At 47.6% G+C, this 27,443-nt stretch overlaps 1 protein-coding gene across 1 annotated transcript in view; it reads left to right on the forward strand.

Moving 5' to 3' along the window:
- Tmem132b (transmembrane protein 132B) overlaps window positions 1-27,443 on the forward strand; it is a 260,166-nt gene that overhangs the window by 149,132 nt on the left and 83,591 nt on the right. Inside the window, exon 4 of the mRNA NM_001190352.1 lies at window positions 17,015-17,201. Within this exon, the coding sequence (NP_001177281.1) occupies window positions 17,015-17,201 (187 nt within the window). The remainder of the gene's footprint in view (window positions 1-17,014; window positions 17,202-27,443) is intronic.

Genomic DNA, 27,443 nt, shown 5'->3' on the forward strand with positions numbered 1-27,443 from the left:
GAGGCAGATCCCATGGCCAAGGACAAATCCACATGCCCAAGGACAAATTCACATTGCCTGTATGCTGGATTTCAGTACATCACCTGGAGGAGGAGATGAATATGATCAAGGAATTCAGGTAGCTCTCCGGAGGGACAAGAAGGCACTTTTAGGCAGGTGATACCATGGAACACTTTGCGTCATACAGCTGAGGGGTCCTATTACCTCTGTTAATGTCATCTGCTGTTATGGCCCGAATCTTAGTTTTTGAGATAACATCTTCCCATGTAGCCCTGGCTGGCCTAGAGCTCTCTGCACAGACCAGACTGCTCTCAAACTCACAGAGATCCTCCTGCCTCTATTCCTCTTTTATCTAGTAATGCCCTCTTTCTTTCACACCTCCTTCTCCCTTGTAGATCACATGTGTGAGAGGTGTGGCACATGTCTTTCAGTACTTGGCTTCTCTGGTTTTCCACGAGGATAATCCACCTATATTCCTCCCACCCCCCCCCCCCCACCTTGCAAACAAGGTTCTTAGAATGTCACCTGAGGGCTGGAGAGATGGCTCAGTGGTTAAGAGCACCGACTGCTCTTCTGAAGGTCCTGAGTTCAAATTCCAGCAACCACATGGTGGCTCACAACCATCCGTAATGAGATCTGATGCCATCTTCTGATGCATGTGAAGACAGTTACAGTGTACTTAGATATAATAATAAATAAATCTTTAAAAAAAAAAAAAGAATGTCACCTGAGTTGGCAAGACTTCTCCTGGGGGGGGGGGCAGATCTGGGTCTCCTTACAGAAGGTTCTTTTCAGAAACATAAAACATAGATGGGCTTTGTTGAGGAGGTGCTTCTGGGTGTGGCAGAGAGTTGGGAGGCTGCAGAAAGCGCTTAACTCATCCTCCCTTTATGTCACCCACCACACGACAGTACACCCTCCTGAGGTACGTTGGTTCCGGCGCAGTAGGCTGCGTGCCAGGAAGGACTGTGGGGAGAAGCCGCTGGATTACAGTTTATGAATTAGGAGGGCTTCAGGGTAGCTTCCTTGGGTCTCAATGTGACCTGGTGCAGTGGGGCTGGGGATCTAGCCATTTTTCTACTGGAATTTGGGGCTATTGTTTTTCAAAGACAGAGCTGCTCAATAAAGAAAATACTGGGTTCGAAGGAGGGGAATTTGTCTGGCCCTCTGTCTCTTCCCCAGTTGCCAGCGGAAATGTAGCTAACAGCAGAGAAAGGCGGCACGGTTGAAGTAATGATGCAAAGGAGCATCACCAGGGAGTCACGGGGCGCAGCACTGCTGGCCTATGAGCCTTCATAATGTAGCCTCGTTAGCATAGCAGAGTCTATGGAAGTCCCCAGAAACTCCTGGGCTAGACTTGGAGCCTGTCAGGGTGAGACTCTCTCTCCTGCTTTCAGCCCCTCTCATCTCCACATCTCCCACCCTGGGCCTGAGTTCTCAGGGAGGTGACTGGTGCACAGCGAGGACCCAGAGATGACCCCCACAGAAAGGTCAAGTTTTCAATTTCCCAGCTCTTGGTCTGTGTACCGGTGGCTATCTGGGGAGATCTCTGGCCCGTCAGGTGAGAAGGGTCAAGCAAAGGGAACAGGGAGGGGGAGGTACCCCCCTTTTTTTTTTACATTCTCTCACACACCTTTATTCCTTCTGGATAGAATCCATATATACAGTTTTGGGGAGGTCTGACAATAGATGCTTCCTATTGGCTTGGTCTGAGATGTTAGAAATGTCTCATCTACATGTGGAGCGGCTTGGGGGCTTGGCCCTTATGTGACTGATGGCCACAGTTCTCTCTATGGGGGGGGGGTGTAGCTACGTGACAGGGGCCTGGTGCTAGAAGCAGGCAAAGCTCCTACCTTCCCTTCAGGGTCCCTGGGACTCCAAGCCTTAGCTTGATCTTACCAGGCTTCCTTTCATGGACCACCACCCCACACCCAGTCCCCCTTCCCTGTCTGTTGTTTTTGTAACATACTCTGTGTTTGGCTGCCTGGCCTTTCTCTAGGCTGGGAACAGCGTCAGTGGTCAGGTTTGGTTCTATTATGGTGAGTATATTCCAACCGCACCTCCCTGCTCGGCTCAGCTGCAGTGCCCACAGTTCTCAGTCTGCATGTACTTCACGGGCTCTGAGGTGCCTGATGAGAGGCAGCCATCCTCTGAGCCGCTCTGGCTTCCTTCCTCTTCAAAGACCAGTTTGTTGCTCAGCCTGGGCTGCTCTTTGTTGGCTCTGCTCCCAGGAGCCTGTAGTTCACCCTCTCTGGTCCTCTCTGCTGTTGCTCTGTGTGGAAACACTTGAGACAGACTTCTGAGTCGTTAGGTTGGAAATGTGTTTATTTACATGCCTTACCTACGTAGATTCTCTCTCTCCCTTCCCCATCTCTTCCTCCATCCATCCACCCCTCCTTCCCTTTCACCCTCCAAGGTCTCACTATGTAGCCCTGGCTAGCCTGGAGCTTGCCATGTAGACCAGTATGTCCTGGCGCTCACAAAGATCTACCTGCTTCTGCCTCTCCCAATGACTGGGATTAAAAACATGATGCCTAGCTTCCCCTGCCCCCCCCCCCCCTCTGGAACTAGAGATGACATCAAGGCTTCAAGGCTAGACAAACACTCTACCACTGGACCACACTCCCAGCCCCTAATTAGTTTTGACTAAGGAGGTTCTTCAAGTTTAAGATGTTACAGGTCTCTGGTTTTTCCTGTCCTGGCACACTGTATGGGATGTCAGTGAGGACTCTCTCCATCCTGCTTTGACAAGGCCTGTGGTACCCCTATAGCTCAGGGGAGTGTTATAGACCCCTTGGAGCTGAAGTTGCAGGAGGTTTCGAATGGCTTGCCATGGGTGTTGGGAACTGAACTTGGGTCCCCTGGAAGAGTGGCGGGTGATCTGAAATGCTGAACCATCTCTCTAGACTGCCAGGGGATTAAAAGATAATATTGTTAGTTCTTTAACAAATTCATACATGGGTATCATGCATTCTGGCTGCTCTGCTCCCTTCCCCCCCTCTTACCTTCTCATAACTTCCTCCCACATCCTTCCACCCCAGTTTCTTTCCAAGATTCATGAGTTTTGATGTTTGGCTCTGTTTACTTTAACCAGGGCCATCTGTGTGGTCATTGGAGCCTGGTGGGGTCACCGGTGGGCACACAACTGAAGCCAGTGACTTCCTGCTTTGTCAAGGCATGCAGGTTCTCTCTCTATTATCTTCCACCCATTCTCTATCCTAAAGGATTCTTTAAAATTTTTATTCTTTTTTTTTTAAAGATTTTTATTTATTTTATATATCTGAGTACACTGTCATTGTCTTCAGACACACCAGAAGAGGGCGTCAGATCCCATTACAGATGGTTGTAAGCCACCATGTGGTTGCTAGGAACTGAACTCGGGACCTCTGAAAGAGCAGTCAGTGTTCTTAACCACTGAGCCATCTCTCCAGCTCTCCATAATTTTTATTCTTAAATCTCTTTATTAAATACTTCTTCCCCAGTAGGAGATATAAAAATGTATTTGTCAGGCTGGGCAGGCCATCCCTACTGGAGTCCCAACTTCAGGGCACAGAACTGTGATCCTCTTATGTGCTTAGAAAATCAAAGGAGTGGGAAGACAGTTCTATGGTTGAGTGCTTGTGCAAGCATGGAGACCGAAATTCTAATCTCTGGCACCTGTATAAGAGTTTGGGTGTGGTCACACATGTGACTCCTGTAACCTCAGTATTGTGGGAGATAGAAAGAGGAGGCTAGTTGGGACTTGCTGCATGCCAGTCTAAAGGCAATGTCAGTGGGAGATCCTGTGCCAGGGAATAAGGTAGGGAGTGATAGAGTTGGTTACACAATATACTTCTTCCTCTAATCTCCAGATGTGTCTATGGATGCATATTACCCCCTGCCACACATGCACAGTGTGAGAGCCATCAGTATTTAAGGAAGGCCCCCCTGTTGCATGGTTATCCTATTGCTTGCCTGTTGCAGTTCTCCACACTAGAACGTGAGCTCTGAAAGGTCTTACCCTCTTGTGCTGGACAATGCTCAGCCATCTCCATGGATGTGGAATGAGTAAGCTTCAGGCCAGACCCCAGCCAAGACGCTACATTTTTAGTCTTCAAGGAGAACCACAGGCGCCAGCAAGTCTCTAACTTTGTGTCTGTCTTCTTGAGTGTGCTGACCTTGGTGTTCTGAGACACACTTAACTTCAAAGGTTCGGCTCCCATAAAAGCCTGCACGCCTCCAATCGTGTCTTCTCACTCTGAGTTGAGCCAGTGTGAACTCCAGTCTCCTGGCATCTTTTGTTAGGGTGAGCCCGCCAGCCTCCATCACAGAGAGTGGACACATTGTTGCAGTAAAGACTGAGCAGTGTTTTTGATGGGACCAGCTTTGCACATGCTACCTTGGAGGCTCAGACCCCAGCAGGGATTTGCTCTTTGGATGGAAGCCAGGACAGAGTTGCACCCTTGAAACTGGGCTTTGTCTCAAACATATTCGAGGTTTTCCCTGCTGGTGGCAGGTGTGCAGGGGACAAGCTCCTGGTGACAAGAGTTCAGCTAGCTGCACGGGCCACCACACAGCTACTTGGACCCCTCATTAGTGTGGCCTGGCTTGGCTACCAGAGCAGATGGCACCTGCTGCTCTTTTGTTTCAGGGCAATTAGTGTTCTCTCTCCTCCGGGGCTCTGGTCTGGCGCTTACCCACATTCAGATCTCATCACAGCCTGTGCTCGTTTGCCTTTCCTTGGGGACATGCACCGGTGGGCCAAAATGGATGAGGGGTGGGAATTGGGCCGAGTCCTATGTAAGCTCTGGCCTCCTTCTCTGCAGCCAGAGGAGCATCTTATCAAATATGCACACAGACGCCTTCCCTGTCCCAGGATGCCTCCAGAATTTTTGGATTCTGTAATTGGATCTACAAGTGGTCTCAAGAGACAATGGAGAACAACAAAAATCCAGGTTGTTACTAGTGTTTTTCCTTGTTATTTAACATTCAAGTCTGGCACCTATTGATATTGGGAACAAACCCTTCTCCCAGTCACACTATGGCGGGATAGGAATGGGCTCCGGTTCAAGAGTCTTCCAATAGACCATCAGTCAAGGGCAAGGGAGACAGGTTACAGGTATGAGGAATAAGAATGATTTTGAGCCTTGTGGCAGCGGTGGCAGCGGTGGTGGTGGTGGTGGTGGTGGTGGTAGCACACGCCTTCAATCCCAGCACACAGGAGGCAGAGGCAGGTGGATTTCTGAGTTTGAGGCCAGCCTGGCCTACAGAGTGAGTTCTAGAACAGTCAGGGATACACAGAGAAATGCTGTCTTTAAAAAATAAAAAAATAAAAAAAGAATTTTGAGGCAGCTGTAAATTCGCAGAAGAGGCTAAATGGAAGCTGGGATGGAGTTGTTGGTTCTAATTAATTGGTGGCAGGAGAATTCCTGTCTCTTGAGGGATGGCGCCTCATGCAGGGAGATTTATATGCTTTGGGATGAGAGGCGCTGGCGTGGTTTCCCATTGACTTTCTGCACAGATGATCTTTATTGAAGAGCCATCAGGTAGATGGAAGGTTAGTGGAACGGGGATCTGCTTTCTGACCCAGGTGGCATTCAAAATGTCAACCTATTTTGAGGCTTATCTCTGTTAAAGCTTAAGGTTAATAAGGTTAGAAGTTCTAATTGGGCTTATTTTAGAATATCACCGAATGCAATCTCCCTGCCCTCTGTGATTTCATCTATTCTGGGCAAGTTTTCTGCTAATGGGCTGCATCCCAGTCTTAAATACATAGACAAGGTCATGCTGGGTTGCCCAGGGTGGCCTCAAACCTGTAGCCTTCCCATCCCCGTCTCTTGAGTAGCTGCTATTGGGTTCGGCTCCCTCTCTTTAAGTTATTTTCCTTGCTCTTTCGGAGCTGAAATAATGCTTGACTTGAAAGCTGATGGCTGTTGTTTGTGATGCCCCATAGAAGGGGCTCTTTTGCCGTCCTCCCTGTGAGTGTACCTGTGTGCAGGTGTACATGCAATTGTGTGCATGAGTGTGTGTGGAGGAGAGATGCCAGTGTCTGGTGTCTTCCTCCATCACTCTCCACCTTAAAGTCTGGTGCAGGGTCTCTTACTGACTCTAGACCTCACTGATTAGTTGAGGTTAGCTAACCACTGAGCTCCAGGGATCTCTTCCTGTCTCTGCCTCCCTAGTAGGAGGATTAGAGGCATGTACCACCATGTCTAGCTTTCTATATGAGTGCCTGGGGAATTGAAATCAGTTCCTCACATTCACACTGCAAGCCCTTTACCAACTTACCCCTCTTGCCAGCCCCATGCCATTCTTATAGTTGAGTCAGATCTCCCTGTACCTGTACCATGTGAGTGCTAGCAAATCCAAGAACTAAGGTGGCAGAGGGAGAAGATGTGACACCCACCCCTGCCCCTGATCTTTGACACCTAAGGGGAATGATGTAAGAAGCAGTATCGGACCCTTGGGACAGGGACAGCACCGCCTACGTTTCCTGTTTTGTGGTTTAGGGTATGAGGGAGGCCCCACATCGGGAAGTCGAAATCAGAAAATCCAATCTTGCTAGCTTGCAAGACCCAGTTTTGGGGGGGGGGTGTTTCACAACAAAATGAATAAGAATTTCCAAAGAGGAGCGGGGAGTCCTCAGATCCCATAGATACTCTTTACTCAAGTCTATGGGTGACCCTGGAACCATTGTATATTATGAAGACTCTGAGATGTTTACATTAACTGTGAAGCTAATAAAGAAGCAAAGATCAGAATATACCCAAATTACCTCTATGATGTAACTATCCACTATGTCTAGATCACAGCCTAGTATTACTTGATGTAAGAGTCAACAAATGAGATGCATATGCGCCATAGGAAAAGCAAGCAGTGGGGGTGGGGGCATGGATGGGTCTTTGCTAGAGCACTTTCCCAGTGTGCCTGAAGCCCTGGGTTCAAACCCAGTCCTAAAAAAGATATTAAAGTATAACAACCAATGGAAGCTGATATAATGAGACTAAGATTACAAAGAAGGCAAAATAATTATAAAAATTAAAGAGAATATATCTTCTGCAGTTTAGGTGTGATGTGTACCCCTGGGGTTCAGATGTTGGGGGTAGGCATCAGTTTTGGCCTCCTGAGTAGCAGTGAGGAGAAGTGTTGGGGCCTTCAAGAGGCGGAGCTTAGGGGGTCCCTGGAGTACAGCCCTCAGAAAAGATTGAATTAGTTCTTGTAGGACTCTGGTCGGTTGTCACTAGGAGAGAGCTACTTCTTCTTGTAGTACAAGCTTGACACCTTGTGCCATCACATGGCCTTCCCCAACATGCAATCCAACCTCACTGTCATGACACTTGCTATAAAGTCATCACCAGGATCAGCTCAACCAGATCACATGATCTTGCACTTTAGTCCTCCAAAAGGTGAGTCCTCTTTGCATGACCCAGCCTCGTGTGCTTTGTCATAGCAACAGAAAACAAACCGACCCAGTGGATAGAAACAGAAGCCAAGGAGAAGCTATCAAAGAGTGAAGTTAAAATTCTAGTACTGAACTTTAGAACAGCTGGAATAGTTTTGTTTTTGTTTTTTGTGTGTGTTTTTTTAAACTGGATGGCTTACCAGGTGATTTAAGACGATGGAAAAGATAGTCTGAAAACTTAAAGATAGGCCAATGGAACTTATCTGATCCAAAGAATAGAAAAAAAAACTCAGAAAAAAAATGAACTGAGCCTCAGGGCCTTGTATGAGAACAGCAAGACTTCCATGTGAAATTGGAGTTATAGAAGAGGGAGAAAGGGGACTGGAAAAATATTATAGAAGTGATGGCCACAAACTTTCCAACTTGGTGAAAGGTGTGTGTGCTTGCTGTTTGACCAGGCACGAGCACTTATAAACTGGTAAATGGTTGAACACACATGCACGCACGCACACACACACACACACACACACACACACACACACACACAAATACATGTGCACCCAGAGGCATGTGCACATGTACACGTATGTACATGCATGCATATACACACTTTTATGACATAGGACTTATCTGAGGGGTGGAAGGACAACTATTGTGTGTGTTGTGGGGGAATGAGAGTATGTGAACATGCCATAATGTTTCGTGTGCTAGCTAAAAATAATAATCATGAAAAAAAAGACCTTCATTGGCTTGGGGTTAGTTCAGTGGTAGAACTCCAGATTTGGTGGTGTTCATGAGGCCCTGAATTCAGTCCTTAGCACCTTAAAATAACAAAATGGATGAAGTATGAATGGGTAGGTGGGCTATAGATGGATGGGTAAGCAGATAGGTGAACAGATAAATGGGTGGATATTGAATGCACGAATGGATGGTAGACATGAATGGAGGTATGGACAGAAGAATGAATGGATGGATGGTAGGTGAAGGATGGATGGATGGATGGATAGATGGATAAATGGATGAATGGCTGGTTAGGTAGACAGTTGAGTGGAGTGGATGGATACATGGATGCATTCACGCATGACCAAGCCATGAACTTCAGGGTAAAGATGCTTCGCCACTTCAGACTTTCCCAGAATAGAGGGAAAGCCTTTTGCAGGAAAAATTCTAAATGAGTTTCCCATGCTACTATGGAGTGTGTGTGTGTGTGTATGTGTGTGTGTGCATGCACTGAAGAGACAAGTGTCTAAATTGGAAGAATGAGAAGTGAAGTTTAGAGGCAAAGTCTCACTGGTGGCCAGACTGGCCACAGGGAGTCAGGAACAGGGGCTAAAGAAGTGTCCAAGGAAGTGTCTTTAATGGCCAAGCTAGACATTTGGATCCCAGTTTTCTTGGCCTTCAGTGTTTTGGAACAATCTTTTCTTGATTGAACACCTTGTCATAGGTACTCAGGGAAGGCAGAAGATCCTGGCCCCACTCTTCGATATTATAAACATTTTAGGTTTGAATACAAAGTCATGGGTTCTGTTGTATCTTCATACTTATGCTGTTACACTTTGTTCTTACCCATTCTCCTTCCCGACGCCCCCTCCAGCCCTTCCCCACCTCCCCTGCCAAGCCCCACCCCTGAAATAGCACCAGGGAGCAGATTCTGGTTTCATGAGGTCTCACCTCTTGTCTGAGCTATGGGCATCTCTCCTTAAATTTTCCTCTAGGTGAATCTGAGCCCTTTTAGATCTTATATTCTCCGGGCAGCTCATTTTGGGCCTGACCTTTGTAGGTCAGCCATGAAGGATCCTTGGTCATCTAATTGATACAGTCTCCTTGATGGACAGCTCAGCGCAGTCCTTCCTGCACAGTGTCACTCCTGTCTCAGCAGGAAGAATACCAGGGCTGGGAATAAATTACCATTGATTGCTTTTGTGGCTGCCACCTGTGCCCTGATGGCCAGGGTAGCTTGAAGGGTGTTGGACTTACAGGTGCCCTCATGGCCACCAGGAAAGCCCCACAGATACCCAGCATGCACAGGGCATGACCTCAGGACCCCATTCTCGTTAGCAGCAGCTGTCCCTTGGAGAGCCACCTAGACTGTTAAGTATTAGAAAAAAAAATCCACACTTATAGAGGCTGCTCCTGTTCAGCCAACAGAGCAAGGAATTTTACACGGGGTTCTGTTCCAAGTAGAGGCAGGCATTCTCACCTACTCCTGTCTCTTTCCGCCTCTCTGTCTCTCTGTCTCTGTCTTTGCCTCTGTCTCTGTCTGTCTCTGTCTCTGTGTCTCTGTCTCTGTCTCTGTCTCTGTCTTTCTCTTTCTGTTTTCCCCATCTGCTTATGTATCTGGTAGAGGCCTGGGAACACTATGATCCCTCAATAACTGTCTATTATGACAATCATACACAAGTGTTCGGAGCATGTTTCCAGCATAGTTCTGGAATTAGACATGGTGGATTTGAGACGCTCCACCCGTGGCTGCATGACTGCCTCTGCCAGGGCCTTATTGGGCATTATTGGCTCTGCTGATCACTTCAATATGTAAGCATGCAGGAGAGTCACCCTTTCCTCTGCCTCAACAGACAGAGCCAGGTGATTGATCCTGCCATCTGTCCCTCTATCAGGGAGGGGAATGTCAGAGATTCTTCAGTCAGAGATCTGGGGTTCTAGATGCAGAAGAGACCACTCATGGGCACTATTCATGTGGACATGGCTGCCCCCCCCCCAGTAGCCACAAAGAGCTAGTGCATGGTGGACTGAGAGTAGTAGGGTTGGAGGGTCATTGGAGAAGACCCTGACTGTTCTTATGTCTTTGGGATTTGTGTATGAGTGTATGTGTGCACCTGTACAGAACATGTGTATATGTGTGTATGTGTGTGTGTGCATGTGTGCAGTGCACATGTACATGTGTGCTCATACACTTGTTTGCACATGGGTGTGGAGGCCATAAGACATCCTTAGGCATTGTTCCTCAGGCACCATCTACATGTTCTTTTGAGACGGGGTCTCTCACTGGCCTAGGTCGTGTTAATGGCTTTAGATTTGCTGGCCAGTGAGTCCCAGGGATCCCCATGTTCCTGTCTTCCCAGCACTGGGGTCACAGGCACCTGGCTTCCCACATAGCCATGAAGGATCAAACCCAGGTCCTCATACACACATGGTACATCCTTTCCCAGTTTTGGCACCTCCCCTGTCCGTAGGGACTTTGTCTCTTGGAAACACACCCTTTCCTCAACATGGCAGTGAAAACTGAAGTCAGTAAGTACAAAAGTCAGGTCCCCAGCTCAGCTCTCAGCTGAAGTCATGGATGTTTCCTCTGTCGCTTTAGGAGAGCTAATGGGATTAGAGACTCCATCTACCATGCCGTTATCCTCAGTCTGTCATGTTATCTCACCTGTCAGTTAGCAGCCTGGGCTTGCCTTTTTCTCTGAAGAGAATCTAAATGGAAATAGAACCCACTGGGAAGTCCACTGTTTTATATAACAATTTTTTTCTTCTTCTGCCAGGTCAGTAATAAAGAGGAACATGGTAGAAGGCAGGGGACAATATCACTCCAGGAAGTTGTATTAGGAGCCGGGAGTGAGAGGACTCTGAGCCATCATTTCCTGGAAGGGTTTGGGATGTTGTCAGATACTGATGGAAGGAAAAAAAATAATTGTGGCAATTGTCTTAGCTGTCTCCGGGCTTGTCATAGTGATGCTGATAAAATCAAATAAGCTGGAAGTGAGGTGACTTGTTAGTGTGGGAAACGGCCGGGCTCTGGCAGCCGGCGAGGTGGAGGTGTCCAAAGTGCTTGCTCGTTAAGGGGATTGATTGTCTCCAGCGCTGGGAATATGTTCGTAAGCAGAAACAATGTCTCAATGAGGGACCTAGCATCCCTCTCCTGAGCTGCGGCTGCTGGCTATCTGGTTGCAGCTGCCTGGCTGCAGCTGATCTGAGAGGCAGATAGAGAATTTAGGGAGATAATTGTTCCTGAAAAATGGTTTTAAGTTTGAAACAAAAGCTGAACAAACCCGATAAGAGGGATAGTGACTTTAATTTTTTAAATAAAAAAATTCAAGTAAAATACTCCTTTCCTTTTCTTTCTTTCTCTCTCCCTCTCCTCCCTACTCTTTCCCCCCCTCCCTCCTTCCCTCTCCTTCATCTTCTCTGTCTTTGTCTTTCTGTCTCTCGCACTCCCTCCATCTTGCTTGTCTCTGTGTCTCTGGTTCTCTCTTCCTCCCCTCTCTCTGTCTCCCTCATTCCCCAAGTCTCACTCTGCTGCCCTAGCTGCCTTGGAGCTCACTCTGTAACCTAGGCTGATCTTAACCTCTTAGCAGTCTTCTTGTCCCAGCCTTCCAAGTACTGGAATCACAGGCATGAGCATCTTAAAGTGCGCAGTTCATTGGTTTCTAGCCTATTTGTAAAGTTCTGGAATCATCACCATTTACAATTTGGGGGCATTTTTATCAGACTAAGGGAAGCTACCCATTAGCAGTCAATTCCCATCCTCCACCTGGCCTAATGCTTGGCAACTGCTCCCCCCGCCCCCCCCCCCCCCCCCCCCCGTGTCTTGCCTGCATGGATTTACCTGCTGTGGGCACATCAAACACCAGATGCATGCCACATGTGGCCCTTTGAATGGCAGTTCAGGCCCATTCTGTATTGCACATCCTGGTTCAGCCTTGCTCAGCAAACCATCCCTCCATTGTGAGCTCACAGTGGAGCTGTTTGTTCCCAGTGGCTGCGACCTAGTCCCTTGGGACTCACTTAGTGTGCATTCCTCTGAGGCCCCCAAACTTGCTGGCTATTCACGGACTCATTGGTTTGTCTGATATACATTTAATGAATATTTAGTGTCTCAGGCAGTGTTCTGGGGACACATTAGCAGGAAAAACAGGCAAAACCAAATCAAACCACCAACCAAAAAACACCCCCTTGCTTTCATGATACTATGTGCCTCTGAGTATATATCTGTCTATGACAATCACCACCATCAACAAATAATAGTATATCAGAAACAAAAACCATGGAGCAGCCAGATTTGGAGAAGGGCAGGAGAGCTGAGGAGATGAAGCTGGGCTGTGATGAGACCTCACCATGCATATGGCACTGAACAATGGCTGCTCCTTTTTATATAGCAACTTGTGTTCCTGTAGATGCTCCGGACACATTTTTCCATGATTTATTTTTTTTGGGGGGGCATGGAGAAGCATAAAATAAGAGTCACTCATTTATTCAACAAATGTTTGCAGAGGGTAGGCTTGGCTCCCAGCTATATTTTAGGTCTTGGCTCAAATGTCAACTCCTCACGGGGCCTTGCCTCCCAGACTCACCTCCAGTATTTTCTATTGTAATTCATGGTCTCTGGACCTGGAGGGCATCATCCTGAGTGAGGTAACCCAATCACAAAAGAACTCACACAATATGTACTCACTGATAAGTGGATATTAGCCCAGAAACTTAGAATACCCAAGATATAAGATACAATTTGCTAAATACATGAAACTCAAGAAGAATGAAGACCAAAGTGTGGACACTTTGCCCCTTCTTAGAATTGGGAACAAAACACCTATGGAAGGAGTTACAGAGACACAGTTTGGAGCTGAGACGAAAGGATGAACCATCTAGAGACTGCCATATCTGGGGATCCATCCCATAATCAGCCTCCAAACGCTGACACCGTTGCATACACTAGCAAGATTTTGCTGAAAGGACCCAGATATAGCTGTCTCTTGTGAGACTATGCCGGGGCCTAGCAAACGCAGAAGTAGATGCTCACAGTCAGCTGTTGGATGGATCACAGGGCCCCCAATGGAGGAGCTAGAGAAAGTACCCAAGGAGCTAAAGGGATCCGTAATCCTATAGGTGGAACAACAGTATGAACTACCTAGTACTCCCCAGAGCTTGTGTCTCTAGCTGCATATGTATCAGAAGATGGCCTAGTCGGCCATCAGTGGAAAGAGAGGCCCATTGGTCGTGCAAACTTTATCTGCCTCAGTACAGGGGAATGCCAGGGCCAAGAAGTGGGAGTGGGTGGGTGGGGGATCGGGTAGGGGACTTTTGGGATAGCATTGGAAATGTAAATGAAATAAATACCTAATAAAAAAAACAAAATAAAAAAAAGTTGAAGTGACTGCAGTACATTGTCATCTTTGGATTTTTAAAAAATTGAACAAGATGATTTTTTCTGGAAGTTTCATGCATGTGTACAGTACATCTTGACCACACCCACCCCTTACCATCCCTCTGGCTTTCCTCAGGGCCCCCTGTCTCATTTCTCTCCACTCTTCCACTGGGGATGTGATGCTACCAACCACTTAGAGTTTCTTACACTGACCTCTGCAAAATGACAGACTGGAACCGGCCATCATGAGAAGGTTAAACCATCTCTCCCTCATTTTCCCAGCGTGTTTTCTATCACAGGGAGAAATGAGACCAGGAGTGTGGCTGAGCTTGCCAATTTGACTGTTGTCAGAGCAGCAGCAGTACAGTCCTTTGTCCTCAGTGGGCATGCGTGCGTGTGCGCGTGTGCGTGTGTATGTGTGTGTGCACATGTGTGTGCATGTGTGTGTATGTGTGTGTGCACCTGTGTGTGTATGTGTGTATGTTTGTGTGTGTGCGTGTGTTTATGTGTGTGTGCACCTGTGTGTATGTGTGTATGTGTATGTTTGTGTGTTTGTGTGTGCATGTGTGTGTGTCTGGAGCAGCTGTCCATCCAGGCCAACACTGTGTTTGCTATGGGTCACCAGCAGGTCCCATCCTGGAGCACCTAGTTTGATTCTCACCCACTTTTATTTATATTAATATCTAGGAAAAAGATCCCAAGATGAAGCAAACCTAAGGCCACAATCTGCGGCATCTTGTTTCTAGAAACTCTCATTTGGGGGACTTTGCCACCATCCCTGCTTGCTGGCTCAGAACTATTTAGAAGTTGGTGGGGAGAAAAAAAACCTATGTAAATGAGAAGATGTCACACACCCCACCCCCCATTTTTATTTCCCCTTTCTCTCCTTTTTCCCTCTGCCATACATCAGCATGGTCATCATTGCAAGTGATACAGGGACTCATGTCTGAATGTGGTCCTTGGGGATCAGCGGATGGGTTGGTTCTCCCCGTGACTCCTTTTCTCATATATGTTTGAGCTGCAGCCATATTGTGTACCTCAACCCTATCTTGGGAGGCCCCATCTCTTAGAAATGGGGCTTCAGGAAGAAAGGAGACCTGTGCTCCAGCCCGAGGTGTTATATGCCAGAGCCTGCTCGATACACAGACTTCTGCTCATTCCAGCCCCTGCCACAAGCATCCACACTCTTGCACATACCCACTCACACCCTCCCCCACATACACACACCTATGCAAACCCACCCACATCTATATCCCCACCTCCCACCCCACATGCATACATGTGGGGTGGGAGGTGGGGACTCCCGAACATGTCCTTGCACTCTCCCACAGGCCAAGCATTGGCACTTCATGGCTACTTGTTAGCTGCCTTATGCCCACCTCATAGCTGGCACTGGGATGCTAGTTCCTCAGTAGCAGCCACCATTATTAAACCAAGACCCAATGAGCTCTTTACTCAGTTTTTCAAAGCTTATCAAGAGTGGCCCAGGAACAGGTAAAATTAATAGTTATGAGCCAATTTCCATATAAATGAACTTATTAGAAAGTACCCAGCTGCCTGAAGTAGAAGATTTCTTTCTGGGGGAAAATGCTTAAAAACAAAAAAACCAAACCAAACCAAACAAAATAAACAATTAAACACCTCACAGCTGTAACCCTGCTGTGACTACCTTTCCATCCATTGCTTTGGGGGCAGCCTCTGCATCTAGATCAGCTCACATGGTGGATAGTACATGGTTTAGAGGGCGACTGTCATGTCTCACCTGACAGAACTGGCTTTTCTCCTTGCTCACCTCAGAGCCCACACACAGCTTTAACAGGGATGGCACATGAAGTCTTCTTCATTGTACCTTTTCTGGTACCTCAAAGGTAGCCACCCTTCATTATTCAATGCTGAAAAAGAACTCCTTGGTTCTGAGAGAAAGGTTCCATCTTCCAGGATAGATTATCCCTTACAGGAGACCCATTGATGAATGGCATTCCACATCCAAGTGTTGGATATCATCTTTGTAATCTCTTGAGACAGGAGGACAGCCTAGAGTTGAGTGTTCCTCATGCCTTGTTTTATGGAAGTCATTGGTGTGGGGGTGCTGTCCATGGTAAGATTCCTCTTGGTGAAACAGCAGGTTGCAGGTTCCTTCCCCCCCCCAATGTTTTCTTCACAGACTAAACACTGAGACACCAGATGCCGAGCTCACCAGACTCCATGAGGCAGGAAAGAGGTCCTGAACCCCTTTTAGTTCAAACAGACTCATCATCAGAAATGGTGCAAACTGGCCTGGGGGACTCAGGTTGTGGGGAGTTGGGGAATTAGCTTCCCTGCTGTCATCCTTCTGCGGTCCCGGTCAACATAGATGCAGGGAAGTTGGCAAGAGGCTCACAGGATGAGATCTAATCACAGACCCATGCTGATGACTTTTTATTCTTCTTTGTGCTTGGTGAATGATTTCCAGTGCAGTAGCTAGCCTTCGTTTTCCAAGAGCCCTCATGTGCAGGAGCGTGTATGTATGTGTGTGTGTATGGATGGGTAAGAATGTGAGTGGGAATGTACAGGTGTGTTCGTGTTATGAATTAAGGTAGATAGGTGGTATTTCTGTATTTATATTTAATCTAATTTGGGGCCAATGGAAAATCTAGCATAATCCCCCTGTCAGCCACAGTTTCTGTGATAATCCATGGAACCCGTGTCATCCTTTTGAACCATTGATCTCATGTTGATCCCATAAGCCTTCAAAATCATCACCATTCTGTAAATCCTGAAGAGTCTGAGCTAGGGACTCATGAGTTACAGAGAAGCTGTATAGACAGAGCATGATCTGTGTCTGCTTGCTGGAGGGGAGGGGAACCTGGGTCAGAGAATTCTTGGCTTTCTCGAGTGTGCCTTGAGGGTTCCGTGGGTGTGGTCTGAGGGTTCTGTGGGTGAGTGTGCAGGGCAGAGAGCTATGTGGGGCATGCCCAGAGATGCAGCAAACCTGGGCTCTTGTACTTGTAGTGTGTGTGTGTGTGTGTGTGTGTGTGTGTGTGTGTGAACTTGGCACAAGGTGGGGCCATCTAAGTAGATGAAACCCCTATTGAGAAAATGCCCCCATCAGAATGGCTGGGGCATTTTCTTGATTAATTGTTGATGTGGGAGGGTCTAGACCACTGTGTGCAGTGTCATTCCTGGACCAAATAAGTCAGGCAGTAGCGTTCCTCCATGGCCCTCTGCTTCAGTTCCTGCCTCCAAGTTTCTGCACTAATTTCCTTCTGTGACAGATTGTAAGCAGTCTGCTGAGTTACCCCCAGTCCCAACCTCAATTTGCTTTTTGCTACAGCAATAGAAAAAAACCGGAAACTCAATAAAGAGCATTTCTTCTTTAGGGAAGGGTTGCACACCCACTCTGAGGTGCTGCCACCCCCATATGGGTAGCCATGAGTGAGTCTCCACCCTCTCTAACTCCTCATTAACCAAGAGGACTGCATAAGATGACTGTGTCCGTTGCTTTCTGCAGAGTCATGTGCTTTTACTTTAAACCCTGTGGTACGTCTGTTTTCCAGGGCAAACGGCTCCTTCTATGAGATTCTGCAAGTGGACTTTGGAGTCGATAACAGCAGCAGCCTTGCTGGGGCCCAGCAAATCACCTGGCAGGTAGAATATCCTGTGGAAGACTCCATGAGTGAGCTCTTCGTCTCTGAGATCTTCATCAGCCAGACGACCTTTGTGGGCATTGTCCCTCTCACCATGGTAAGGAAACAGGGCTCATGAAGATGAGCCATGAAGGAACTTCTTTTGAGTATTTTTTTGTTTTGTTTTGTTTTGTTTTGTTTTGTTTTGTTTTGTTTTGTTTCCTCTTTATCTTTAGGGATGTGTGGATGCCCCCGAGTGTGTGACTATGTAGAGGCTCTAAGACTTATATCAGGAAACTTTTATCGCTCTTCTTTCATTGTATACAATGAGCTAGAGTCTTTCAGTCAAATGCAGAACTTGCCAGTAATGTCCAGTCTCTTGGCCCACCTGCTCTGAGGATCCTGTCTCTGCCTTCTTGGGCTAGCATAACATGTGGGCCACCTTACCCACCAGGTATTTGCATGGGGTTCTGGGGATCTGAACTTCAGTCCACACACTTGTGTGGAAAGTGCTTTAACCTCTGAGCCAGGCTTCAGCTTCTCCTTTGAATGCTCATATCACTCAAAGAAGCATGAAGTATCTGTAAGCCCATCATCCCTCACACACTTGGTGTGCACTGTTTGAACAAGGGAAATGTACTTAAGTGATGTTTTATTTACCTGCTTTCCATAAGGGCTCCTGGGAAGCCATTTAGGGTTTACTGTATGAGACTCTTTTCATTTGTGGTGTTGCCAAGTGGCTCCTGGGGACCTCTTGTCTTTTATTGTCTCCATCTGCGTTCATATCAGGTCCAAGTGCTACACTTGGGGAAGATGGCTTCACTGAAGTGTGTCATGACTGTGTGCTGGGGACAGAGGCTCTAGATGCCCAAGAACTAGACCCTTGTCAGTTGGCCTGTTCTGAGAGTCCCCAGGTGGCCCCGAGGATTGGCAAAGTTTAGAATGCAGATGGACTGAAAGGGCCTTGTTGGGAATTGACTGGCTGAAGCTGGACAGAGTCCCAGAGCCCATTAAACTGCCCACATGTCTGCCCCGTTGGCATGGCAGGGATGACATTTCTCCCTCTGAGCTTGTCTGGGGCTCTGTTCACATTAGGCTCAGGTGCCAGAGTTGAAAACAGGATTATGGGTAGAATTTCAGAACCTCCAAAGCATGGTGAGAGTGGGTGCACATTGGAAATACTAAATATTTTTGGACTTTTCTATACTGGACCCAAATGTGGGGGAATCCACATTCAAATATTCCAGGCCACTTGTGGCTAGCTGTTGAACACATGACCCCAGTGCTTCCGTCTCAGCTGCCAGTCAACTTGGTTTTGAAGATCAGTTTCACCATAGTGACCCACAGTTGGCTCTGTGGCAGTCACAACTTGGCAGGATATCACTTGTTAAGGGGCAACCTGAGGTCCAGCGGGGAAGGAGGAATTTCCTGCATCTTTTTCTGGGAACCCATTCTCCAGCTCAATGTGCATGAATCTGGCATGGTGGATTTTGTCTCAGGGCTCTTGTGATTTACTCCATCACCCAATTCCCTACAAGCTCTGAAGCCTGGGCTGGGATGGCATGGTACTGGAGGATGAAGGAGTGTACCTCACCATCTACAAAGGCAGGTACCAGTTCCGGAGGGTGCTGTGGAGTGACATGTGCTTTTCTGTCAGGAAGGTGGAACCAGGTCAGGACACCAGGGTTGGCTAAGTATAGACATCAGCCAAATCCAGGCCCATGCCTGTTTTAGCAAATAAAGGATTATGGGAATACGAGCCCACTTAGGATGAATCACCTGCGGCTACTTGGGTGCTGTGATGAGGTTGTTGCAAGCAGGCTGGAATGCATCTCTGGCTTGAGTGTAATTTTAGCACCCTGTAATGAGCGGCAGTTGGAGATGAATCCTGAGAATGTGGCTGCTAAGAGGCTTTGGGGGAAACCTCATCTTCTGCATCAGAGCTCACTTCCCAAGGAGGTCTTTATTGGCGTGACCCTACCCTCTTTGGCTAGTAGTTCCATGTCCTCTCTCATGATGGATAGGGATAGATTAGAACTGGGGGAGAAGGAGCTGGATAAACACAAATGGAAGAAGACAGGGGACTGCAGATCAGTGCACGGCTGGACAGAGTGGTCCTTTCCATAGCCTATCTCTCATGGCCACTGCATGATGGGGCAGCATGCCTCCTGTGTGAATACATGTCATGCAAGCCATATGGGGATTATTTCTCCACCTCATCTGTCTCCAGTGCCTCCTTCTTGAACATTTTGAGGCTCCTGCATCCCCTAGAGGAGCCAGTTTATACCCCATGCATCCTGCTCTGCTATGACTAGTCACATCTCTCCATGTGGCTGAGTTCCACTCAGGGATACTTCCACTCAGGGATACTTCCTTGCTTTTGACTTTGCTTGCTATTCGCTGAAAAGTGGACTGGCTGAATTTGCCATGTTTTGGTTCCCTTTGTGGGGATCAGGATGACTCCAGGTGTGGGGCGAGGTGGGGTGGCTGAGGTTACTTAGTAGAGTTTCCTAAGGATTTGGTGAACTGTTCTAGGGGAAGAGTCTACACTCATTAATATTAATACTGTTGTTTACATCATTGTCAGCATGCTAATTATCATCTACAGGGAGAACTGACACATGCGAGAATAAACAGAAATTGCATTTCAGGTTAGGAGGTGGTACTTCTGGAGGTTTGGATGTGAAATTTCACAACAGGCTCAAAGTGTGTGACCATTTGGTCCCCAGCTGGTGATGCTGTTTCAGGAGGCTATGGAGTCTTTAAGAGGTGGCACCTAAAGGAAAAAAAGCAGTGGGGACTGGAGAGATGGCTCAGGGGTTAAGAGCACTAATTGCTCTTCTGGAAGGTGGCACCTAGCTGGAGGAAGTAGGTTGCTGGGAAATGAGAGTCTTGAGGTTTCTATTGCTGCCCTGCTTCCTGTCCCTCTGTGCTGAGATGTGAGTATTAAGGTTTGCTCTTTTGCCAGCACACAGTCTGGCCACGCTTGCCGACCTTCTCTGCCTTGATGGATTGTATCCCTTCAAGCCATGAGTTGAAATGAGTCTCTCTCCTTTCAGCCCACCCTATTTCCAATTACTTTATTATAGTGATGAATGAAGAGACTGTTATCAAAGACAAATGGAGTGTTGTGTGTGGGCTTTTTCTGGGGAGACTTAACACACATGGTTCCTTATTCAAGGTGGGGGACCCACAATAGATAAAAGCCACAATTGCACCAAAGTCTAATGTGGGGAACAGTTTCTATGCCGCTTACTAATATCCTTCTCCCCTGAAACCTCTTGGATTGGATCTGCGTCATCCACATTGTCTTCAGCACTACTGTCTTCCATGTCCCTACTAGGATGGCCCATTAGGCCCTGACTAAAACATTCAACCATGTTTCTAGTCCAAACTCCCAAAGTCTTACACATTTCTCCAACAAACAGCATGGTCAGGCCCAACACAGCAATACCCAACTCCTGATACAAACTTCTGCCTTACTTACTGTTCTTTGCTGTGAAGACACTGAGGGAACTCTTATAAAAGAAAACATTTAGTTGTGGACTTCCTCATAGTTTCAGAGAATTAGCCCGTTATCATTCTGGTGGAAAGCATGACAGCAGACAGGCATTTGTGGTGTTGGAGATGTAGCCAAAAGCATTACATTCTGATCTGCAGGCAGAGAGGGGGGGACGGAGGGAGGGAGGAAGGGAGGGAGGGAGGGAGAGGGAGAGATAGAGAGGAAGAAGGAGGAGGAGGAGGAGGAAGAAGAGGAGGGAGAGGAGGGGGAGGAGGAAGAGGAGGAAGAAGGAGGAAGAGGAGGAGGGGGAGGAGGGGGAGGAGGAGGGAAGAGAAGAGGAGACAGGGGCCCTACCATGAGTTTTTGAAACCTCAAAGCCCACTCCCCGATGACATACATTCTCCAACATCATACCCCCGACCCACTAGTCCTTCCCAAACAGTTCCACCCACTGGGGACCAAGCATTCAAACATATGAGCCTAGGGGAACCATTCTCATTCAAACCATCAGAGGAACCAATAAATTTATTGGGGTTAATAACCGGGGTGTGGGTGAGAGGTTACTTATCAGAACAGGAATAATTCAAAATCAGCCATGTCACTGAAAAAAAATCTGGTGACAACTGGAGGAAGTTGCAACCCTGGAGCTCTCTGCAGGACTTGCAGCCAGCTGGATAGTTCTGAGAGTCTCCCCCAGGCAGCTCAGCAGGCCAGAGTCTGTTCCTCTTGCGAGTGTTGACTGCTTCTAAATCTTGGGGAGGGCTCCTCCTGAATCTTTTACTTCCAGCTTTCCCAGACATGTGGCATTTGCTTGCTTCCCGAGTCTCATGAGTCTCCCCGACCTTCCTGGAGTATGCAATGCATAGGGAGCCAGGCACAGCCATTGGATGGGTGGGAATCAATTTATATAGCAGGATTGCTCTTGTCACCAAGAAGATTAACAGGTCTCTTCCCAATTCCAACCCGCCTGATAACTCTCTTTGGTTTGTGCTGTTTGGATCACTGTTTAGTGACGTGTTCAGAGGCTCACTGAGAGAGTTCTGAGATCATTTAGCTATGTCTGCCATAGGTGGAGTAGGAGTGGCAGTAATGTCTGCCATGTTCTAGTGTTTCCATCTAGAACACTGAGACATTGTAGGTCAGTCTTCCCACTGCCTGCCTCCCAACGTTTTTGCTAACAGGGCCCCAGCATAGTCTTTGCCTGGTTAAATCCATATGCCCACTAGCTAAGCAGTTCTGACCCTTCCCCCACCCCCAGCCCAGGATGATATATGGATTAACCCAATCCATCAATGGGTGTCATCTATTTGCTGGTGATTATTATAGTGACTATCTTATGGTGTTCTGGCTAATAAACTCCCAGGGGAAGTCTGCTGAGAGAGAAGGAACTGCCCCCTATTAACTTCTGGGTACCAGTTATGGATGTTCTGACTTTCTGTCCCTGGCACAGTGGTGTGAAGGATGAGACTACTGTCCCTCGGGAGGAACTGTAGGTATTTTGGGATGGTGGAGCAGAAGTAGAGAGCCTGGTGTCACCAGCTGTTGAGAATAGATTAGGGATGTTCCAGCCCCAGTCACCTTGACTTAGAGACTATATATATGCCCCACTTTAAATTGGCCATAGGCTGCAAAGGAGGGATTCCATGGGCGCCTCTTTCATGGCCCCATATCTTGTCCCTCAACCTAGTTCTCACCATTCACACATAGGCACAGAGGAATGGAGGTCCCCTCCTGTTGCTCCCAGGACCAGGCTGCATATCCATCTCTCAGTACAGGGATGTGGGAAAGTATTTCCAGCTTTGTCTGTGACAGGGTAAGCAGCCAGTGGCATCTGCCACCCACAGGCCCTCGTGTTCAACCCTCCCAGAACCCTCCAAGAAGGTGTGTTATCTGGGGCTTTAATCATGCTTACTCAAGAGAACTGCTGCAGGGGTCTGTGATCCTGAATTGGGTTAGATACTGTGGTTGCCTGTTGGTCGTGTTTAAGTCTTGGCTTCATGTTAGGTAAATATACAGCCTTGGGGGTGTCACTGAGAGGACTGAGAAGAGACCTCAGGTGGGGAAGCCAGTGTGGAGCTGGTGCAATGGTCCAAAGAAGTGATTTTACCAAGGGCAGTGGCTGTGACAATTTACTCATTCATTTTTTCCATTCATTCATCCATCCACCTATCTGTCCATTCATCCATCCACCTGTCCATCCATCCATCTATCCATCCATTCACTCACTCCTATTTATCCATCCTCTAATACATCTATTCACGTATTCATCCATTCACCCACCCCTCTATCTATCCATCAGTTGAATGATATACTTATCCCTACAATGGACCATCTGCATCTCCATTGATTCCTTCCTTCCTCCAAAGATGCAGTCATCATTTTATCTGTAGATCCATCCACCCCCATATCCTTCCATCTGTCCATTGACCCACCCCCACCCATCTATCCATCTGTTCATTCATCCACTGATCTATCATCCTCCACTTATCTCTCCATAAATCCACCGATTGATACAGCTCTCCTTCCGTTGAACCATCATCCATCCCTCCATTGATTCATCTGATTTCCTTTATGAATCTGCCCGTTGATCCATCCATCCACCTATTATCCATTGTCCATCCAACTATAGGCCAACCCATCTATTGATCTTTCCATCAGCCCATTCATTTATCCATCTGCCCATCCATCCATTGGTCCATCCATCAATATCCCTCAGTCAGTTGATTGATCCATCCATTCACTCGCTCACCTCCATGTAGCAAACACTTGTACAGTATACGCTGTGCACTGAATTGATTGCTTTCTGATAAATAGAGAGAAACAGGAGCAGGTGGGAATTTTGAGGTGGATACAGTAGGTCTTGGAGACCATTCTGTCTAATGTCTTCAAATCTAGAAGATCAGCACAGTTGGTCCCAAGCTATAGAAGTCTCCCCCAGGGGCGTCACACACAGAGATGGTCACAGCCCTGGATGCTAACACCACCTTCTGTAGTAATTAGTGCTTTCTGCCTCCTTCATGGGTCAGAGATGCTAACAAATGTGCCCATTTCTCTTCTTGCCCTTCCTTTTAAACCTTCCTGAATGCGAACGCTCCCCCTTCCCCTCCACACTGTTCCCCTTTTGGGTTTTCCGTCCAGCTACTGAGCTTTGAGTATAGAGATTTGTTCCTGTGGGTGGCTTGGAGTTCAAGACAGCAACCCACCATTCAACTCCAGCCCTTAAAACTAAAAAGCCCCAACTCTGCACATGTAGATAAAAAACACATTATCTTTCAAAAAGGTTGAAATGAAAAAAAAATGAACACACTCAGTGAGTTTCTAGGCAACTGGAACCACGGGCTGAGCACAGGCTGCGAGGAGATAATCAGCCTCCCTTTCAGTCACGCTGGCTGAACGCTTCCAACACGGCCTGGGCACAAATGCCTCTTTCTTTCCAGTGGCGTTTGGGTGCTGGCAGTGCCAAGCACTGTCCCAGAGGATGGTGATGAATAAGGCAGGCAGGGTCCTGGCTCCTCAGCCTGACAGTTTACAGATTCAGATAGCTCTTCATTTCAGAAGTGAGGAGTGTCCAGGAGACTTGGATGAGCAAGCCGGAGACTGGGGACAGGCTGAGCAGTGCTGGAGGGACGGGGAAGGAGTCCTCCTAAGGCCTTAGCACTTGCTCTGAGAACTAGATGAAAATGAAAGAGGCAGCCATAACAACCTGTGGAGGAAGAACGTTCCAGACAGAGGGAACGGTACATGTCTTCAGGCAGAACTTAAGTAGGGCAATTTAAGTAGTCAGCTGCAATGCAGAGGGAAGCTGGAGAGTGCTAGGGACTGAGAGGTCATAAGAAGGTGGGATAGGTTGGCTGACATTGGCTCTCAGCTCAGGGGGCTTCTTTTTTTATCAGTTTTCTCTTGCTGCTGTAACCAATGACCTCCAGTAGAGTGGCTTTCACAATACGAACTGACCTCGAGGCTCTGGAAGTCAGAAATGGTCCTTACATAATAAGATCAAGGTCTTGTGGCAGGGCTGAGTGCTTTCTGGGAGGTTTTTTTTTTTTTTTTTTTTTTTTTTTTTTTTTTTTTTTTGGTGGGGGTGATGGGGTGGTGGTGGGAGTTGGGGGAGGCAGAAAGCCTCACCCAGGGTGTGCTTTCTAGCTCACACATTGCCAGCGTTCCCTTAGGTATAGACCCTTTTCACCTGAATGATAGGAGGTCAATTCCTTACCTCTGCAACCTGACTTAGTCACATCATCAATGATCCTTTCTGCATGTCCTGAGATGAAGGCATAGGCATCTTTGAAGGAGGAAAAAAAATTTTATCCTTTCAACTTCAGTGGCTTTGGACGGTCACCTCATTAGAGTCACTTAACAACCTACAGGAGACAAGGGTTGTAACACCCATGCTCTGAACTTGGGGCTTAGATATGCTACAGCCCAGTGCATGCCACCACTGACTGCAGGGAATGAGGTTCTGGGCACCAAGTCTTACAGGCTCCCATGGCATATGCAATCAGCCACACAGCGGTATGGGATACATTCTGTTTACCATATAATGGTATGGGCTGCACTCTGCCTACCAAGACAACAGCAGTTCACATTGTTTATTTTGACTCACCTTTCTGGAACCATGACATCCTAAGTCTTAGCTATTCTGCATGCTTCTTTCCTTAAACCACGCCTGCCTGAGACACTGCAGGAGACCATGCCCACTGCTGGTGGCTGGTGCCTAAAATGAGCTGCAGGCAGGTCTGTCTTCTAGGTTCTCCTACATCGGGGAGAGCAGAGGGACTCTGCATGCGGTTGCACACAGTGGCAGCCCTGGACACACCCACACTCTCTCACTTGATTGACCCAAAAATCTCAAAGCTGAAATGAGCAGTTTTTAGTCGTCAGGGACTGTGCGTGTTCAGTGAATGCCCTTTAAAAGTGGCTACAAACAGAAGGCACATGCTTACGAATTCTGCATTCTGCATGCACATGGCAGAGTGGGTGCCACCCATACAGCACAGACATGGCAGGGCCTTGTCCCAGGGCATGGCACCAACGAGATTCGGATGGAAGTGTCCCCTCTTGCCATAGAGGCCCCACAAGTACACTGAGTTATTACTCTGCCCTGGCATACATTAAATACACAACGATCCAAGAGGATTGCTTTGGAGAGGGTAACTGTTGCCTACTGGAAACAATGGCAAGAGCCATCATGATGTTTGGTGGAGTCCCCTGTGCCTTCCTGAGAAAGCGTTTGCCGGTGTATGGTTCCTGAAGGCAAAAAGAGTTGGAAAAAACCCCCCAAAAACCAAACCCCCAAACCTAAGCCAGCTAAGCAAGCTCTGGAGACAAGCCAGGATGTCAGTCAGAGGCACAAAATGGCAGAATCCAGGCACTTCGATGGCAGAGACACAAGACAAATCTTTAAAGGCTCTGTCAATACCATTAATATTTATGGCCTATCCCGTAGACACAGCCACCGAGACGCACATCCTTCAAAGACTTCTGCTCTGGAATTGTTCGGCTCTTTTGGGTGATGGGTCTTGAATGATGAAAGCCAGAGCGATTATGTGCAGGATCACATCCTCACCTCACGCTCCCTAAAAGGCAGCAAAAGAATCAGCAAACTGTGTTTTGAGACAACGATTTTCTTGAGAAACAACAACAACAAAAAAAGCCCTTGGCTGTTGACAGATCGGCAGGGTTGTTGATTACAGCTTGAGCTGTGAATAGGTAAATTTTTTTTCTGGCTTCCCAGGCCTGATAGTCCCATTGAGAAATGGCATAGGGTTGGTTGATCACCAGCAGATGGCTTTGACAGACTCTGCACTGGTCCGGGAGGGGAGAACATGTTCCCGCCCAGTGGGAGCACGTGGAGATGGGTGTTGGGACTGGTGACATGGCTCAGCCAGTGCCATGTTCACTGTGCAAGCGTGAGGACCTGGGTTCAGATCTCCTAATGGACATAGACGACTGGATGCAGCAGTGCATACCACTGTCATCCTAGGATGGAGGAAGTAGAGAGGGGTGGGGGTGGGGGGATCCCCGGAGCTCACTGACCAGAGAGCCTAGCAGAATCTGTGAGCCCCAGGTTTAGTGAGCTATCCTCTCTCAAAAAAATGTACAGAGCAACACCATAGTGTTGTAAAGTATAGAAAAAGACACTAGATGAAGTGTCTGGCCTTTATGTGCACACATGGGTACCAGCACACTGTGTGCACAAATGTGCGCACGCACACACACACACACACACACACACACACACACACACACACACACGCACACGCATCCCTAGCCTCCTCGGTTCAAATCAGACCTTGTTTTGTTTTTGTTTTTGTTTTTGTTTTTTGTTTTTTTTTTCCTGAAGCCATGTGCCCTTCAGTAAGATTTGCCTCTTTATCCTGTCTGTGGAAAGGGTTATGGAAATCCCCTGGTACCTTAAGACGTAGGTAGAAGGAAGCCATAGATGCTTAGTGTTCACCCCAGACATCTTTAGTCATGGCCCAAAGTCATATCATTATTTAATTAAAAATATTATGCATGAAGGTGCTTTTTCTGCGTGTACATGTGTAGGCCACTTCTGTGCCTGATGCTTGAGGAGACCAGAAGAGGACATCAGAACCTCAGGACCTGGGGTTACAGGTAGTGAGCCACCGAGTGAGTGCTAGGAATAGAACTCAGGACCTATGAAAGAGCAGCCAGTGCTCTTAACCACCGAGCCATCTCTCTGGCCCCTTGTGCCTTGCTTTTTGCTTAGAGCAGTTAAGCAAGGTGATTAAATTGGAAGTATTTGATAACAGGCGGCATGGCTACTGACCAACTGGAAGATATGCAGCTTGTTGAGTTATTGAATCTTCCCTCAGCCCAGGGTATAAATGTCAG

Source organism: Mus musculus, chromosome 5 (genome assembly GCF_000001635.26).
Source record: "Mus musculus strain C57BL/6J chromosome 5, GRCm38.p6 C57BL/6J".
NCBI classification, from domain to species: domain Eukaryota; kingdom Metazoa; phylum Chordata; class Mammalia; order Rodentia; family Muridae; genus Mus; species Mus musculus.